We start from the raw sequence: 14,940 nt of genomic DNA, 5'->3' as shown, positions 1-14,940 counted from the left end.
CCCGCTACATATTTAAGTAGCGATACGAGGTTTTGCCGCTACATTTATAGATAAAGCCTTTAGATTTTACTTAATAGGATTAAATATTATTTAAAAACCAGGATGATACATGCATAAAATGAATTACAGAATAAAACTGTACGAAAGATTTCGGTGTAATGTTGTCAACCTCAGCCTGTTACTAGCGTCAACATAGTTGTTACCAGAGGTGGGCAGTAGCGCGTTACATTTAAGCAATTGTAGCGGTAGCAGTAGCGCCCGCTACATTTAGAGCACGTAGCGGTAACGATAACGGCCGCTACATTTCAAAGTAGCGCTGCCCAGCTCTGTCAATCCGTCATTATTGGATTCCATAACTTGTTCAATATATAAATAATTGTAAATTACCTGATTAAAAGCATTATGATCGGAAAAGATTGAATAGACTTGCCATATGACAAACTTCTCCAGCATCGACTGTTCCGTTAGAAAATGGATCCGACCGATTAACACAAGTCTGCCATTACTTTAGGCTCTTACCATTCCGATACCCATTTCCCCTATAATTTTCGTCTATGGGTAACGGAAATTAGAAACTGTTATACAAAATAGCCTAATACCTTCAGATTTCAGACCACCTCGAATTTAATTTAGCAACTAAACATTTAATTTCGATTGCTACTATCGTAGCAACGGGAGCGCAGCCGTGGGTAAAAAAATTGACTCGTAAACAGGCCCTGGGCCCAACGCCAACCATCAGCATGCAATATCTACACATAGCCTCAGATCAATGAGCTGTGGATAACTCCAGCTAACAGTATATTCGCTTTGCAGAACACAGCCACTGCTTCACAGCGCCAGAGCGCAACAGGCCCTACCGCAACAGGCGCAGGTTAGGTTAGGTTACGTTAATGGTGGCTGTTGCGGTATGGCCTGTTGTGCTCCGGCGTTGTGAAACAGTGCCTGTGACTGAACGGCGCTGTTGTGGTGGGCGCTCTGTGTCGAAAGCCGTGAAGATGCCCGGCTGCGTTACGCTCGGGAAGGGTTATGAATCGCACTGTGGACTTGGGCTAGCTAAGCTGACCTCTAGCTGTCCACCCTTAGCAACTTTTCACCCAAAAAAGAAATGATGTAAAATTAGAGCATGAAATTGATTCATCATAATCAGAATTACCTCTCAAAAAGCAAAATAAAAATTTTGAGAACGATAGAACTTCATCGTCTTTTGAAGACCCAAGTAAAGCGTTCCTAGCTAACATTCTCATCAGAAAGATTTTATATCCATAATGAAGGAATTTGTCATTAATGGATAAAACGACGACAGACGTGAAAATTAAAGCAAGGGCTCTTTATGCTAATTAGATTAAATAATCTATGGAACGACGCTACCAGTACAAATAAGGATTTCTCTAAAATAGTTTGATTATACGAGCAGAGACTGAAAGATCCGTGGCAATCAATTCCACGCTGATATAATATTATTTTTCTCCCTGAAAGGACAGACTAATTTAGATAAGAAGGCAAACATACCATTTATTAATAATTAAAAAATGAATAGTTAACATCCAAACGCGATGCTCATTTGTTTAGTAATGATTGTGAGGTGCTCTCTCGTTGCACGGGTGATTATTTTCCAAGCTGAAAACGTTTACAAAACGTGCAATGCAAACATGTGCCCAGGTTAATTTATTAATGATCAATACCTGTTTGCTATTCATATTTTCGGCAAAGATTAAACGGCTGTAACCACGACAATGCTAGCACGTTATTCAATAAAACTTCTCTATTTTGTCATGAGCTCTTCTTTAACTTACCTCATCGCAAGAAAAGAATACCTGCATGAGGATGAAGAAGTTCCCACACTGAATACAATAATGAAAAATTAGCCAAAATAGAAAAATCAGAGAAACTATAATTGCAAAATCTGAACAAACCTGTTTAGAAAAGCAAAATTTCGTCAATTTAGAAGCTGAAGGCACAACTTGGAATCTAGACTACGTGCTGCTAACGTTGCCGCGCCATGTAGCTCTATTTTCAACTTGCTCAAGCTGCTGTAAATTAGGATGGCTCCAAGCCATCCCTCGAGCGATGCGAAATGTGAAGTACATCGGTAAACTGTTAATCAGCATAGTATAGTAGTCTGAAATGACCCTGCTATTTAGGAATCTAACTTATCGTTTTCAAATAAATGATTTCCAGAAAATGTGCTTTTGCTAGGCCGGTATAAGCTAAGATGCCGCTCGTTTGTACAAATAAAGGTAACCGAGATCAATGGGTGGGTCTACAGACTTAGAGACTTTGTTATCATTGAAAATAGTCCATTGGCCGTCCTTCTTGATGTGGCAAACATAATGACCGACGTGGATTGACGTCCCCATATGGCTTATGAAAGCAACCAGCTCGTACCTGCACGATGGCATACAAAGTTAGTGAGAAATTTTACTTAATTCCTATTTTCTGTTGAAATTTGTCGGCGCTCAGATATTTGATGAGGCGGCAATTAAAACAAAATAATCTTAAAGAAATAGCGCAATACGGATAAGAACTGGAATAATTAGCTTTTTACATTTTGAACTTGATTTAAAATAACATTGTCATTTATTTAATATATAAATTTGCCTGCAAGTCATGGGAGTAATAATATGTGAGGTAGGTTAATTAGTTGCCAAGAATAAACAAACTACGTAGGTTTTCGAAGGAGATGTTTTATACTGCGAATCTTATAAAAAAAAGTACAATATATATGTAGGTGCAAGCTATTGAATAATTTGAATCACATATATATACTTATCTTTGAATCCAAACTTCCCACAAACTCACTTAGAGGAGCCGTCAGTAAAGTTGGGCATATGAGCATGAGTCGGTAGAGCAGCAGCAGCGGCAGCGCCCTGCTCATGCCTGGCGACGAGCTGCTCGAGCTCAGGCTGGTGCGAGAAGAGCCAGTCGGCGGCGCGCTCCAAGTTGTTCTGGGTCTCCCTGAGGGCGAGGCGAGCTTGCGGCTCTGTGAAACCCATGCTCTCCAGCATCATCAGACCCTCAGCACTCGCAGTGAAGCTATCACCTGCCACAAGTTATAAGAAAAAATTAGTTTTTGAGCAATAATAATTTTTAATAATAGTAATTACGGTATAATCATTACATGTGAGGACAAATATTTATTAGAAGCGGAAATCAAAAGTGATTTTCCACTGAGATCTATTATTATTTGTACAGTTGTAGATGGGTTAGTTATGTTTCCAGAAGTTCTACATTGACTTGCTAAGTCACCTGTGGACTGCGTCGAGGTAACCAAGGGCAGGCTGAAGTCAGGGTCATTCATATGTTCCATGATCCAATTCATGGCGGCGTCGGCACCACAGTTGCCGGTGAAATGAACAGCTTTCTTGCACGCCTCGACAGGGAAGCCCATATCACAGAGCTGCTTCACTACAGCTTCGTCTATCACTGGTGCAGCTGCTCGTGGCGATGATGCAAAATAATAAATCTGTTCTTATGATCTACTCAAATTATGATAAAGCAATTTTAAATTGGGATATTTTAAGGAACATATATAATATATGCGATAGGTACTCTTTTGGCTACAAATACCACTATTGTTTTCAGTAGGAAAAAACGGTTGTCCATTGCTAAAAAGTGACTTTTTAAATAAACTCGTTTAACTTATCATAAAATAATGAACAAATTCACTTATGACATGTGACATAGTGCTTATTTTCCCTTGCCTGCAGGGGTCGGCTGATCGGCTGAGTCGTCTGGCAAGGTCTTCTCCCCTTCAGGTCGCCCGGCGCTGCGCAAGACGGAGAGGTGCAGTGTGTCTGGCATCCTCACCGACACGTCCAACTTTACCGGCTCCCAGGTCTCCGTCACGTCAAACTTCACCAGCTACACAATTAAAAAGTGTAAGGTTTCAATTGCCGGATAATAAGAATTGAAGGAAAACTGGAGTGCGGGTGCTCTTAATTGCGGAAGCACTAGTATCATCTTCTTGAACTTTACTCTTAACAATTCTTTAGCGTAACTCCTGAGAAATTCCTACAGGTTTACACGCACTGAAGGAAATGGATGTTGACTAATCTAGCACAAATGTCATTCGATGATCAATCAACTGGAACTACCACCCTTGAGTTCACACTTAAGGGTGGGATGGTATCATTCATAGGATGATATTAATCATCCCTGATGAAGAGTCACCTTCATCTACAAGGAATGGAATTTCTATCCAGGCCTTGCCAATATACAAATTTTTTACAGCATGAGCGGTCGTAGAAGCAATTCATGCAATCGCAGCCTCAGCCTAGCAATCAAAAACATGATAATGGTCATAAATTTCACTGCAAAATAATACGTGAAGTGAAATTGATTAGCCGAGAAACAAAATCAAAGAAGGGCTAAACTGATACAGCAGATGATGTTTCTCTCAACTACTGTAACGGGTATGAAGTTTTGGGTTAGGAGATCAGACTTACTTGAATGAACAGATAGTCAGGGCACGTGGTAATCCTGGTGGTTTTGGTCATAGGCACAGACGCCTTAGCTGCAGAACTGTAGGCCGTCAGCACTTCAGGTGCGACCATCTTCGAGATGCAAGCTTCGTATGGGATGCTGGAACGCACAGCATCTTCGGTGCTGCAAACAATTAGAATCATCAACAAAGTGTTTTACAAGTAGATTCTTTGATGAAAGCACAATCATTCCGTGCTTTGGACGATGAACTTTTCTATTTTATTCAAAAACAATTTTATCATGGGCGAACAATTTCAGACATTGTCACAAAGAATATAGCTTAACTCTCAAGCAATCTCTAACTTCATTCCAGAACATTTTTATTACGGTTGATATCATAGTACATAAATAAAATCAGAAACGTCCTATGACTACCAATAATCTTAAAACACGAGACAATAATAATATGCAACGTACAATCTGTTGCCAAGTTTCTCGGCGTCTAGTTTGCGTTGGTTGTATTCCTGAACCTGCAGCTTGTTGGTCGCGGCCTCCAGCGGCACCGGCAGAGGCAGGTACAGGTCGCTCCGTTCAACGTACCGCACGCAACCGCTCGCACTGCACACAAACTTGTCCTCCACCTGACAAAAAAAATGCATCATTGAGGCGGAATACTATCAGAATTTGCTCAAGTACACGTAGCGGCCTAAGTACACGTAGTGGTCTAAATATACGAAGCGGTCTAAGTACACATAGCGGTCTAAGTACACGTAGCGGCCTAAGTACACGTAGCGGTCTAAATATACGAAGCGGTCTAAATACACGTAGCGGTCTAAGTACACGTGGCGGTCGATTTTTCGTCTGAGATCTTTGGCTTTAGGGTGCCAAGAAGTTAATAATTGGCTGACGTTGTTCAATGCTTGTAACTATTTTTGATTATACGGCCTCGGGCCTCCCGTATCTTTAATTTTTTGTCGGACGTAGCAGTTCAGTTTTTCTTTCTGACGCTGGACGGCCGCTTCAGTACACCACGAACACCGACGGAATTGTCAAATGAACAGTTTGGAATAAAAAGCCTTTGTAAAGTATACAAATAAAAAAAACCGTCTGAATTGCAGGTTTGAGTTAGAAAAAAATATGCATTGCACCCACCCCAAACCTAAAGCAGTGTCCAGGATCAGGCAATCCAGCTTTAAGCGAGCTCCTCTCCATGAGTTTGAGCACGTGCTCCAAATACTCCATGGCGTCCTGCTGCTTCTTGGTGCTGAATTCGGGGTGTTGGCTGCCCACCACGGACCTGAAGAAGCCAGGGGCGATGCCAGGCTGCAGCTCATCGATATCCACCTCAGCCGCGGAGGAAGGGTCGTAGTCTGCGGGCGCTTTTGAATACCTGTACCAGATAAACACTCGTTTTGTCAGGAGTAAAAATTGTAATATAGCGGTTAAAAATTGTAATACTACTTGATCGGCGAGAGTGGCGGATTTCGCTCAGACCAAAAGCAAGCTGCCCAGCTATACTGTTTACGTTTAACGGCTCAGCTTTCATAGTAACCAAGATCGAGATTTATCACAAATACTGCTTCAGTTTGAATACGTTGATGACTCCTTTACAAAGAAAGTTACCTAACTGTATAGTTGCCAGACGCAAAATTTAGAACAATGATCACCATTTCTGCATTTCATCAATGATCCCTAAACTAGCCAAGTGTGTTGAAAAGCCTAATGATTTGAACTTTTAATCAAATAATTGCATCTCCAACTTACTCGCCAGATAGCAGGCCAATGGCCAGTTTAGCCATTTGAGCGTCGAAATCCTGAGGTATTCTTTTAGGCTCGACAGCAGCAAGGCGTTCTGGGCCGCTGATATAGTAACGCTCCGCGAGGGGCGGAACTGTCAGCAGCACCTGCATCACTGAGTTCACGTAGCAAGAGTTGCCCAAGTTGCGCAGTCCTGTGTTCAACAAACCGAAGAAGATCAGCGCGAGAAAGCTGGTATTTTATTGAAAGTTTATAGGTAGCTAGAAAAAAATCGTGTATCTGTCACCTAATGGGCATGGAAGAAAACCTTCAACCATGATATCGTAAATTCGGGAATTCTTGAGTTAAGGCTTAAGCCAGTTCAGAATAGAACGTATGGCAAACAGTAAAAAGATTTACTATATACTATACTATACCCACCCACCAAACTCCCTCACTTGACCCACCACACTCGCATCCCAGCACCCACCCGTGTAACCAGGTCCGAACATAGGCACGAGCTTCTGGCCGCTCTCTGTGAGGCGCGAGTACTCCCACACGCGTTGGTTGAAGTCGATCTCGAGCTCAGCCATGGTCTTCTCGGTCTTCTCCATCACTGACACGTTGATGCCAAAGTGCTGAAACGCAACATAGGCAATACATTGAAAACGACGCCATATCCGGACATCATCATTATGGAAATAAAAAAAAATGAATACACAAGGCAATAAACATGTATATACATACGTACAATACTTGATATCAGCAGAGAAAGCAACTACGGCAATACAGTGGAACTGACGTTAAACCGCGGTATTAGCATCGTGGAAACAAAAACAATAGAAAATATTAGAATGTAGACTATTTGATCTCGGCAGAAACCAATTTTATTTTTTCAATAGATAGACGAGTTGCTTGCTCATTAAACCATAGTAAGCGAGACAATTAATCGGATAACAAGAAGAACAAACATTACTGTGAAATTTTCCAGGAGCGATAACAATGAAAGTATAAAATCTGCTTGTTTCCGGACTGCAAGTATGAACTTATACCTTAAGACCTTCAGCAAACATGTGCAAAGATTTCAAGTTTCTTTTTAGCAAATATCCCAACTTCCCAACAGTACTGCCTCTTGTTCACGGACACAAAAAAAATCGTATCATATACCGTATACTATATATTGTTAAATATAAATGCAGTACAAAAATGCTTGTAACTGCTAGTAGCGATTTGGACTCGGAATAGTGAGAACAGAACTAGGTATAGAAACTGTTACTAATGTCAAATTGGAACGGATGGATGTTTATCATTATTTATAACTCATGCTAAGAAGATTATTATGGATTGAAGGACTATTGGTGTTCAGTAAACACATAGCAGGCACTCACGGCGAGATGTTTGACAAGGTGCGGATCAATGACCATGTCATCCTCAGCGTAGCTGTACACATCAGCCTTGCCGTCAGCCGTGATTGTGCCTAGCTTCACCGCCAGTGGATATTCTGCAGAAATATGGATAATTAGCCCTAATCTATCTATGGTAATTTAGGTTTTTTTCGGGCAAATGATGACATAAGACCATTCAACCTAAGAAATTTAAAAGAAAACATACATTGTACAATTTTAAAGAAGGAATTGAGATGAACTTGAACTGTAATGATTGTTGAAGATGCTGCTGTTGCATTATCAATATTTATTAGTTGATTCTTTTCAAGATAGCATTACATCGTGAAAGTAATATACAAATGAACTTTAATAATATTAATGATTGAAAATCTTCAGAATTTCGAATTCAAACTTAGAGCATTTATGCTGCATTAAACTTACATTAAGAAGAAACTGTCCAGTGGGATTGACGGAGCATGAATAATATTCAATAAAGAATTGATTGGCACTTTTACTGAAAGGTCTAATTGCTGGAAGAATTGCAGAAGAAGGATAACTGGACTAACTGGTTTGGTCGTAGTGCTCCACGGCATGGTTGTTGCCACCAGAGCCGTCCAGTTGCCGTCTGCCGCAGTGTATGGCCCCGTCAGTCAGGTTCATCCACAAGTTGTCCGTGAGGTCGCACTGGCTGCACTGCCAGCCTTTAGGCGGCACCTGATCATCATATTGAATTACGCAACACGTCATAAATGTACAAACTTCCTGGTGTAGCAGGCACACTGAATAGGTGGTGATCTGATGAAATAAACAACCAGGCTCCGAGTTGCTTGCTTATTTCAATTTATAAAGAACGCAAATACACTATTGTTAAAATTCAAGTAAGTTAGAGTTACGTTAGCTAAATTCTAGAAAGTTATATACATACTTTTACATTACTATTGTCGAGCTGTTTCGAACAATCAACTTAACAGGAACGCCAAACATAAAGTTATTATCAGTTAAATTCAAGCAATTATGTGATTATACCTAATACTCTCTAATTCTATCAGGTTATATGCATACCTTAACACCATTGTCAAGCTGCTGAATACTGTCTGCATGACGGGAAATCTGGCGCACTTCTCCGTCCCAAGAACCGCCACCGCAGTTTGCTGCTGCCTGCTGCAATGCACCTTCAGCCTTTTCCACACCTAACACGCTCTCTAGGACCTAAAAAATACAAAGTCAATTATTGCTTCAAGTAAATAGGCAACAGATCAACATAATAAGCTCAATGGTTAAATAGCACAGACAATTTGCTAACAACCACTTTGTATGGGACTGTCCAGTCCCGGCTCTCAGAATGGCTACCCATCCTGAATGACATCACCATCTTTGTCACCTTCCCGGAGTTCAAAGCCGCGGGCTGCCAAGTTTTCTAGGAGTCTCTACCTAATCCACACAAAAGAAGTTGGCTACGGCAACGTAGCTACTGAAAAATCGTCCGTCAAGATTCTGACCTTTGAAACCACTCAACAAAGGAGCTACTTTTCAGCATTGATCTGTGACAGCTTCATCTTTTCTGAAAAGCTGAGTAAACACCCAATTTTTTAAGGCATGAGAGGCACCAGCGACTCAGCCTTCCCTAGCGTAAAACATCTGAGCTGCTGACACTTAAAGCACCCTGAAAGAGTAGCTAAACCTGAGTTTCTTTAATGCTCTGAAGCTTCTCTAAGGAGTATCATTCATCATTGCAACTATAAAACTATAAGAACTAGGCAGCCAAAAACAACAATGTCTCTGTTGACCCACGCTTTATTATTGCTTCAAATGAATCTTTGCTTCCTGCCAGGCCCTGGCTCACTAGCCTCTCCTCTCCTGCCCTGAGTATGAAGATCTCCAATCAGCTCCCTCCCTGCCAGCTGCTCTACTTTGTGCTATAACATGGGCGTCAATGCCACAGACAAGAAATTTCTTACTTTAATTCTGTATGAGATTGCTTCACAGAAATTTAAAATCCATTCAGTTATTCAAGTTGAATTTAAAACCACAATTACCAGGCAGACCTTAACTCTATATCGTACCTGTACCTGCACCCCAATATGTGAATGAATGCAGACAATAAATTAAAAAATGTTCAGGCAGTAACTTAATCTGTAATAATCTCTTATAATCTCATCAACAAATATTCAATATACACCAATATTTACAGTTATAATTCAAGTTAACACTATATTCAGCTTAAAACCTTAAGTTTGAGCAACACAGGTAAAATACAATTAGCAAAATGAGTAGAGAATTGGTAGTAGTGAAAATAACATTTATTCAATATATACATGCCATCCAATAAAATCAAAAGCAGCCCGGAGACATCAGAAAAATCAACGAGAGTCAAAAATCACAGGCTGGTGTATTCACTGAAATTTGCTAGCAGCAGCGTGCATAACAGTCATGAAAAACCTGGAAAGTCAAATACGACTTGTAATTTTCCAGACGTGAATACAACTTTCCAGGTTTTCCATGACTGGTACGCACCCTGCAGCAGCACATTTTTTAACAATTGCTAATAGTTAATTTCTCATATTAGCTATAGTTCAATTCAAATTTTTGAAAATATACCTATATAATGATTCATTATGAAATTTTACAAGTTATGTTAAAATGGAAGAATGGAGAAAATACTCAATATGAAAGTGATTGTAATAATAAATACTGATTAATAAATAAAAGTATTAATTCTTAGTATTATTAATTATTAATAATTATTATTATTACCTTATGAGACATTGGAAATTAAATAAGAAAGCATATCTTTACACCTTAATAAACATGTAAATAACAAACCAGTTGTGGTAGGTCATCGTTTGGTAAGGTAATGACTTCAAAATCCGGTAGTATAACCACAGCCAAAGTAGTACTATACTCGTATTTCTTGGCCCCAACATCAGGATTGAAGCCGCCTTCTACACCTATTGCAAGCCGAGCAATCTTCTTGTCAGGTTCAGCTTCTTTTTCTGATGGCACCTGAAATAAATGAAATTAGATTAAAAGTTACTTAAATTTTGAAGCTTAATATCATGATGGCATATGAAGAATGTCCAGAAATTTAATATAAAGCTATTAGCATCACTGAATATGAAGAATAAGGTCATGAAAGTTAATATAAAGCTCCAAAGAGGCTTAATGTATAAATACCTGAATATATTTGATCTGTGATAGACAATAAAATTGTAAAAAATATAAATTCCAGATACATGGCAATGTATAATATTATTCCTTAAGGAGAGAGTGATGACACCATTTTTACTAATGTATCAATATATACAAACAAGTGTACCATTAAGGCAAAACTTAATACCTATGTAATTGCTGGTCAATAAAAGTAAGGAGCAATATTATTGACCTCTCTTCTAGTCCTGGTGCGGTGCAAGAAGACACAGTTGCCAGACTTGTTGCTGTAGTCCAACACATACTTCCGTCCAAATCCAAGGAATGTATTGAGACACACATATAGACCAGTGATGGAGTCCTGTTTAAAGAAATTGATTTTATAACCAGCTCAGAACATGCATAGTATGGTATAACAAAGGATCTCTTCAGACCAAAAAATCCAGGCTTATCTATCCAGAATAGCTCTACCTCTAAACAAATAGCTGAAGAATAATCTTTTATCATACAACCAACATTAATAAATGGCAACTGTAACATGTTGCCTTCAAAGAACATATCTATAGTGAGTATATATAAATAGAGGAAACAAGTACTCGTGAATTGGTATACATGATACATGTCAAAGTATAGTTCCAACCATCAGTCAATAGCCAGACAAGATTGGTAGTAACATTGCCAAACGGGGGTTAGAAATCCAGAAAAAATTGTGTTAAGTAATGTACTCTGTAACTAATTCGTAAATAAAAACCAGATGCATAAATAAATGAACTACATTACTGGACATTCTAGAAAAAGCCAACCTTGTTAGGTTAGGTTTAGAGTTAGTTGTGTATATAATGCTCCTTCACTTTGCTAGACACTTTTCTAGAGGGGTTAGGTCCAGCCAGTTCAAGTTCTTTTTACTTTTTTATAATTTACAAAAGCCATTGGGTACTAAAATAATAATAGTCTGGATTGGTGGAAATATATTTATATTGGTGTAGTTCGGCAGAAGCTTCTCTTTTATGCAAGTTTGATTGAAGACCAGAGCATGTTTTTTATTAATAATCTTCTTGTTCATCTTTCCATTGAGTTAAACCAAATTTCTTGCTGACGCCGGGAGATCAAAAAGCAGGTTTCCAAATGATATTTTAATAGATTGCAACATTTAAAAAATACAATTTTCATTATCAAGCTGTGAAGGTTTAAAACCACCAGCTTGATAATGAAAATTGTATTTTTGAAACATCACAATCTATTAAAATGTCATTTGGAAACCTGCTTTTTGATCTCACAGTGCAAGCAAGAAATTTGGTTTGACTTATTGAAAAGACGAACAAGAAGATTACCGTAAAATGGGGTAACTTAGACCACTTTTTTCTTTATAAATGATGCCATTTTTTAACTAAATTAAACTTGAATTGAAACATGCAAAATACAGGTCTATACTCTAGCTTTACTCACCATAAATTGCTGGCTCCTACCTCTCATAGTCTTTACGTAATTTCAAAAAAAGTGATGGTCTTTGTTACCCCAGCTCTTGGGGTAACTTAGACCGGGTGGTAAAATCAATTATATTTTTTGGTAAAATAACTCCAAATAACTCCAGGTTTTGGTGCATTGTAGAAAAACTCTTCTAGTTACATATGCAAATGACAAACTTGAGGAAAGTGTCATAGTTTGCAAATGGGGGGCACCGCCCCATAATGAGGGAAATGTGACTACCTAATGGCAGCCCTGATGGGGTAATATTGACTGGCTTGGAAATTAAGTTAAATTACCATATATAAGACTCTGTAGAGTCTGAAACACAAAGAAAAAACATAAATAGGCTGTCAGACATAAAATATGTTATATATGGTAATTTTATATTAACTTCCAAACCGGTCTATGTTACCCCATCAGGGCTGACATTAGGTGGTCTAAGTTACCCCAATTGGGGGTGGCGCCCCCATTTGCAAACTATGACACTTTCCTAAAATTTGTCATTTGCATATGTAACTAGAAGAGTTCTACTACAATGCATCAAAACCTGGAGTTATTTAACCAAAAAATAAAAAAATTGGAGGGGGTAGCGGTAGTCTGACAGGCTTTAAATAATAGCTTTTTTTCGTGGGTCACATTTTTCATGTTTTAACCTATTAGATATGCAAACTTTTTAAATCTTTCTATTGTGTTATGTAGCCTCAGTATTAGGCCTTAAATGCCCATTCGCCCCATTGACAAAATTTTTCTATGTCAAATAGTTTTTGAGTTGTGGGGGTTTTTGTTAAAAAAACGAAAAGTGGTCTAAGTTACCCCGCCGGTCTAAGTTACCCCATTTTTCGGTATTAATAAAAAGCATGCTCTGGTCTTCAATCAAATGTGCATATATTTATATGTACATAAAGCTTTATATGTGTTCAATTAATGACCAGAGAATGCATTTTCAAGGAGTCAAACAGTTCTATAGATGAAGTTGATAGATCAAAAGGCAGCTTTGGCAAGTAATAATAGTATCATTACTATTAATACTTTTACTATTATTATTATTTAATACTATACTATCAATATTTTGAATGTAACAACATTCATTTTCAAGTTAAGAAGGAGGGCAGAGGAGGGCAGAAGAGCCTCTTGACCAATGCTTGCTGGAACCCTCGTTATTTTGGATTGGACCCCAACTATCTATTTCCAAACTATACCAGATTTATTTAAACATTGAAATTATTTGCAGAGGGACTTTTTGGCTTAAAATTTTAATGATGTATTCTATTTACCTGTATTATGTACTTATGTCAAACAAAATTTCATTATTCAATGCTTCTCTCAACTTATAAAATGAAGGTTGTTACATTTGAAACATTGTTAACATATTATTATTACTTGTTAAACCTGCTTTTTGATCTATCAACATCATCTAAAGACTTTTTCGGCTCCATGAAAATTGTACTAATGCATTCTGTGGTCAATAATTGCATGCATATAAACAAGAAAATTCTGCCATCTAATACAAATATATAAATGTATATATAGTTTACATGCCAAATGTAAGCAGCACATTGCCAAGCAATGTGGTAATTGGTCATAATTATGATTATGTTTAGATTTAGAAACTGAAAACATTGATCATATTTGAAATATAACATGTGCAATGGGTAATGAGAACTGTAAGAAGAAGTCAGTATCACACAAATAAATGAAATGAAACCATCCTGTAAAAAAGTGATACAAGCTGGAATGATTTCATTACTTATATCAGAGCAAATTAAAAAAAAAATCACCATTCCTGTAACAAAAAAATGGCAATATGGTTTTAACATTTTTATACAATTTATACAAGGTAAATCTGCCAGCTATAATACACAGCTGTTATTTCATCATGAATGCACATGGTTCAGCTTACAAATCAAACCATGCTATGAGCTGTCTATGTATACTTTGTAGAGGATAAGGGATTTCTAATTAGGTTTTAAAATATGTACAGCCTAATACTAGATATTTTTAGGTATCTTGTAAACCTAATTCACTTAAAGGTAATTAACAACTTACCGGAGAGTCAAAGGAGTACATGCACTCATCCTTATATACAGCATCACTAGGCTGAGGGATCTTTATCCTGCTAAAATGCTGTCTCAACTTCTCCATGCTTTTGAGTGTCTAACCTCAAGTCGGGACTTAAGTGTTGAAAATGGACTAGACTTTATTTTCAAAGTATGACTTCAACTGCAAAAAGATACAAAATAAACATTAAAATTATTCTATACATTCACTTAGCTGGGAAAGGTTTGAAAGGTGTTCACATTGGCAAAGTTAGCCCAAATTGCCTTGGGTTATTGTGTCACACTGCAACCTTGTGTGCAATGATTTCTGTCCAGCATTCTGTTAAGTATTTTTTTCCATCTTAAATACACCGCGACTATTTTACCAGGCATCAATACACTGAACTTACATGTATCCTAATAAATGCAGTCTTCAAATAGACAATTCTGAACTTGAAACCATTTTTAGGAATTTTAAGAATGAAAAGACCAAATTTCAGGTTTCAATAGATCCATTTCTGTGTATGACAACTCCCACTGATCTATATTGTGTTGATGTTGCCAATGGTGAGATTCTAATGCATTTAAAGGTAGTTTCTTTCTCAAAGTTAATTTTTTCAAATAGTTTTTTGATCTCATTGGCTGTGAGTTCATTGCCCACTATTGCAAAAATGACATGAAATGAGATGAATGAGCGAGAAAGCTTGAGTACCTGCCACCTCTGTAGCTTGTGGAACACTTAGGTC

The 14,940-nt window shown here is 38.0% G+C and overlaps 1 protein-coding gene across 2 annotated transcripts; it reads right to left on the bottom strand.

Moving 5' to 3' along the window:
* Positions 1-1,495: 1,495 nt before the first annotated feature.
* Positions 1,496-14,380, bottom strand: LOC108674556 (ubiquitin carboxyl-terminal hydrolase 5). Of its 2 annotated transcripts, none has more exons than XM_018162519.2 (15): positions 14,205-14,380; positions 10,927-11,052; positions 10,368-10,547; positions 8,607-8,753; positions 8,111-8,258; positions 7,548-7,660; positions 6,650-6,797; positions 6,187-6,373; positions 5,575-5,812; positions 4,900-5,063; positions 4,446-4,605; positions 3,702-3,861; positions 3,247-3,432; positions 2,800-3,043; positions 1,496-2,385 (listed from the first exon to the last, which is right to left on the bottom strand). In XM_018162519.2, exons 1-15 carry the CDS (start codon positions 14,298-14,300, stop codon positions 2,208-2,210), a joined length of 2,475 nt encoding a protein of 824 aa, XP_018018008.1. In that variant the 5' UTR covers positions 14,301-14,380; the 3' UTR covers positions 1,496-2,207. The 2 variants fall into 2 exon arrangements, with proteins under 2 accessions (XP_018018008.1, XP_018018009.1); XM_018162520.2 differs by having other exon boundaries at positions 2,800-3,040.
* Positions 14,381-14,940: the final 560 nt, after the last annotated feature.

The sequence above is a fragment of the Hyalella azteca genome, unplaced genomic scaffold (assembly GCF_000764305.2).
Source record: "Hyalella azteca isolate HAZT.00-mixed unplaced genomic scaffold, Hazt_2.0.2 contig11104, whole genome shotgun sequence".
In the NCBI taxonomy this organism is placed as follows: Eukaryota; Metazoa; Arthropoda; class Malacostraca; order Amphipoda; family Hyalellidae; genus Hyalella; species Hyalella azteca.
This window is presented reverse-complemented; position numbering and strand designations above follow the sequence as displayed.

What these genes read in the sequence shown, in the direction of transcription:
- LOC108674556 (XM_018162519.2), bottom strand. Translation starts at nt 14,300, where the DNA reads ATGGAGAAGTTGAGACAGCATTTTAGCAGGATAAAGATCCCTCAGCCT. An exon ending in ACGATGACCTACCACAACTG is followed by an intron (nt 8,754 to 10,367) that starts GTTTGTTATTTA and finishes TGTATTTTTTAG; the next exon opens with GTCCTAGAGAGCGTGTTAGG. An exon ending in GTTCGGACCTGGTTACACGG is followed by an intron (nt 6,374 to 6,649) that starts GTGGGTGCTGGG and finishes TGTTGAACACAG; the next exon opens with GACTGCGCAACTTGGGCAAC.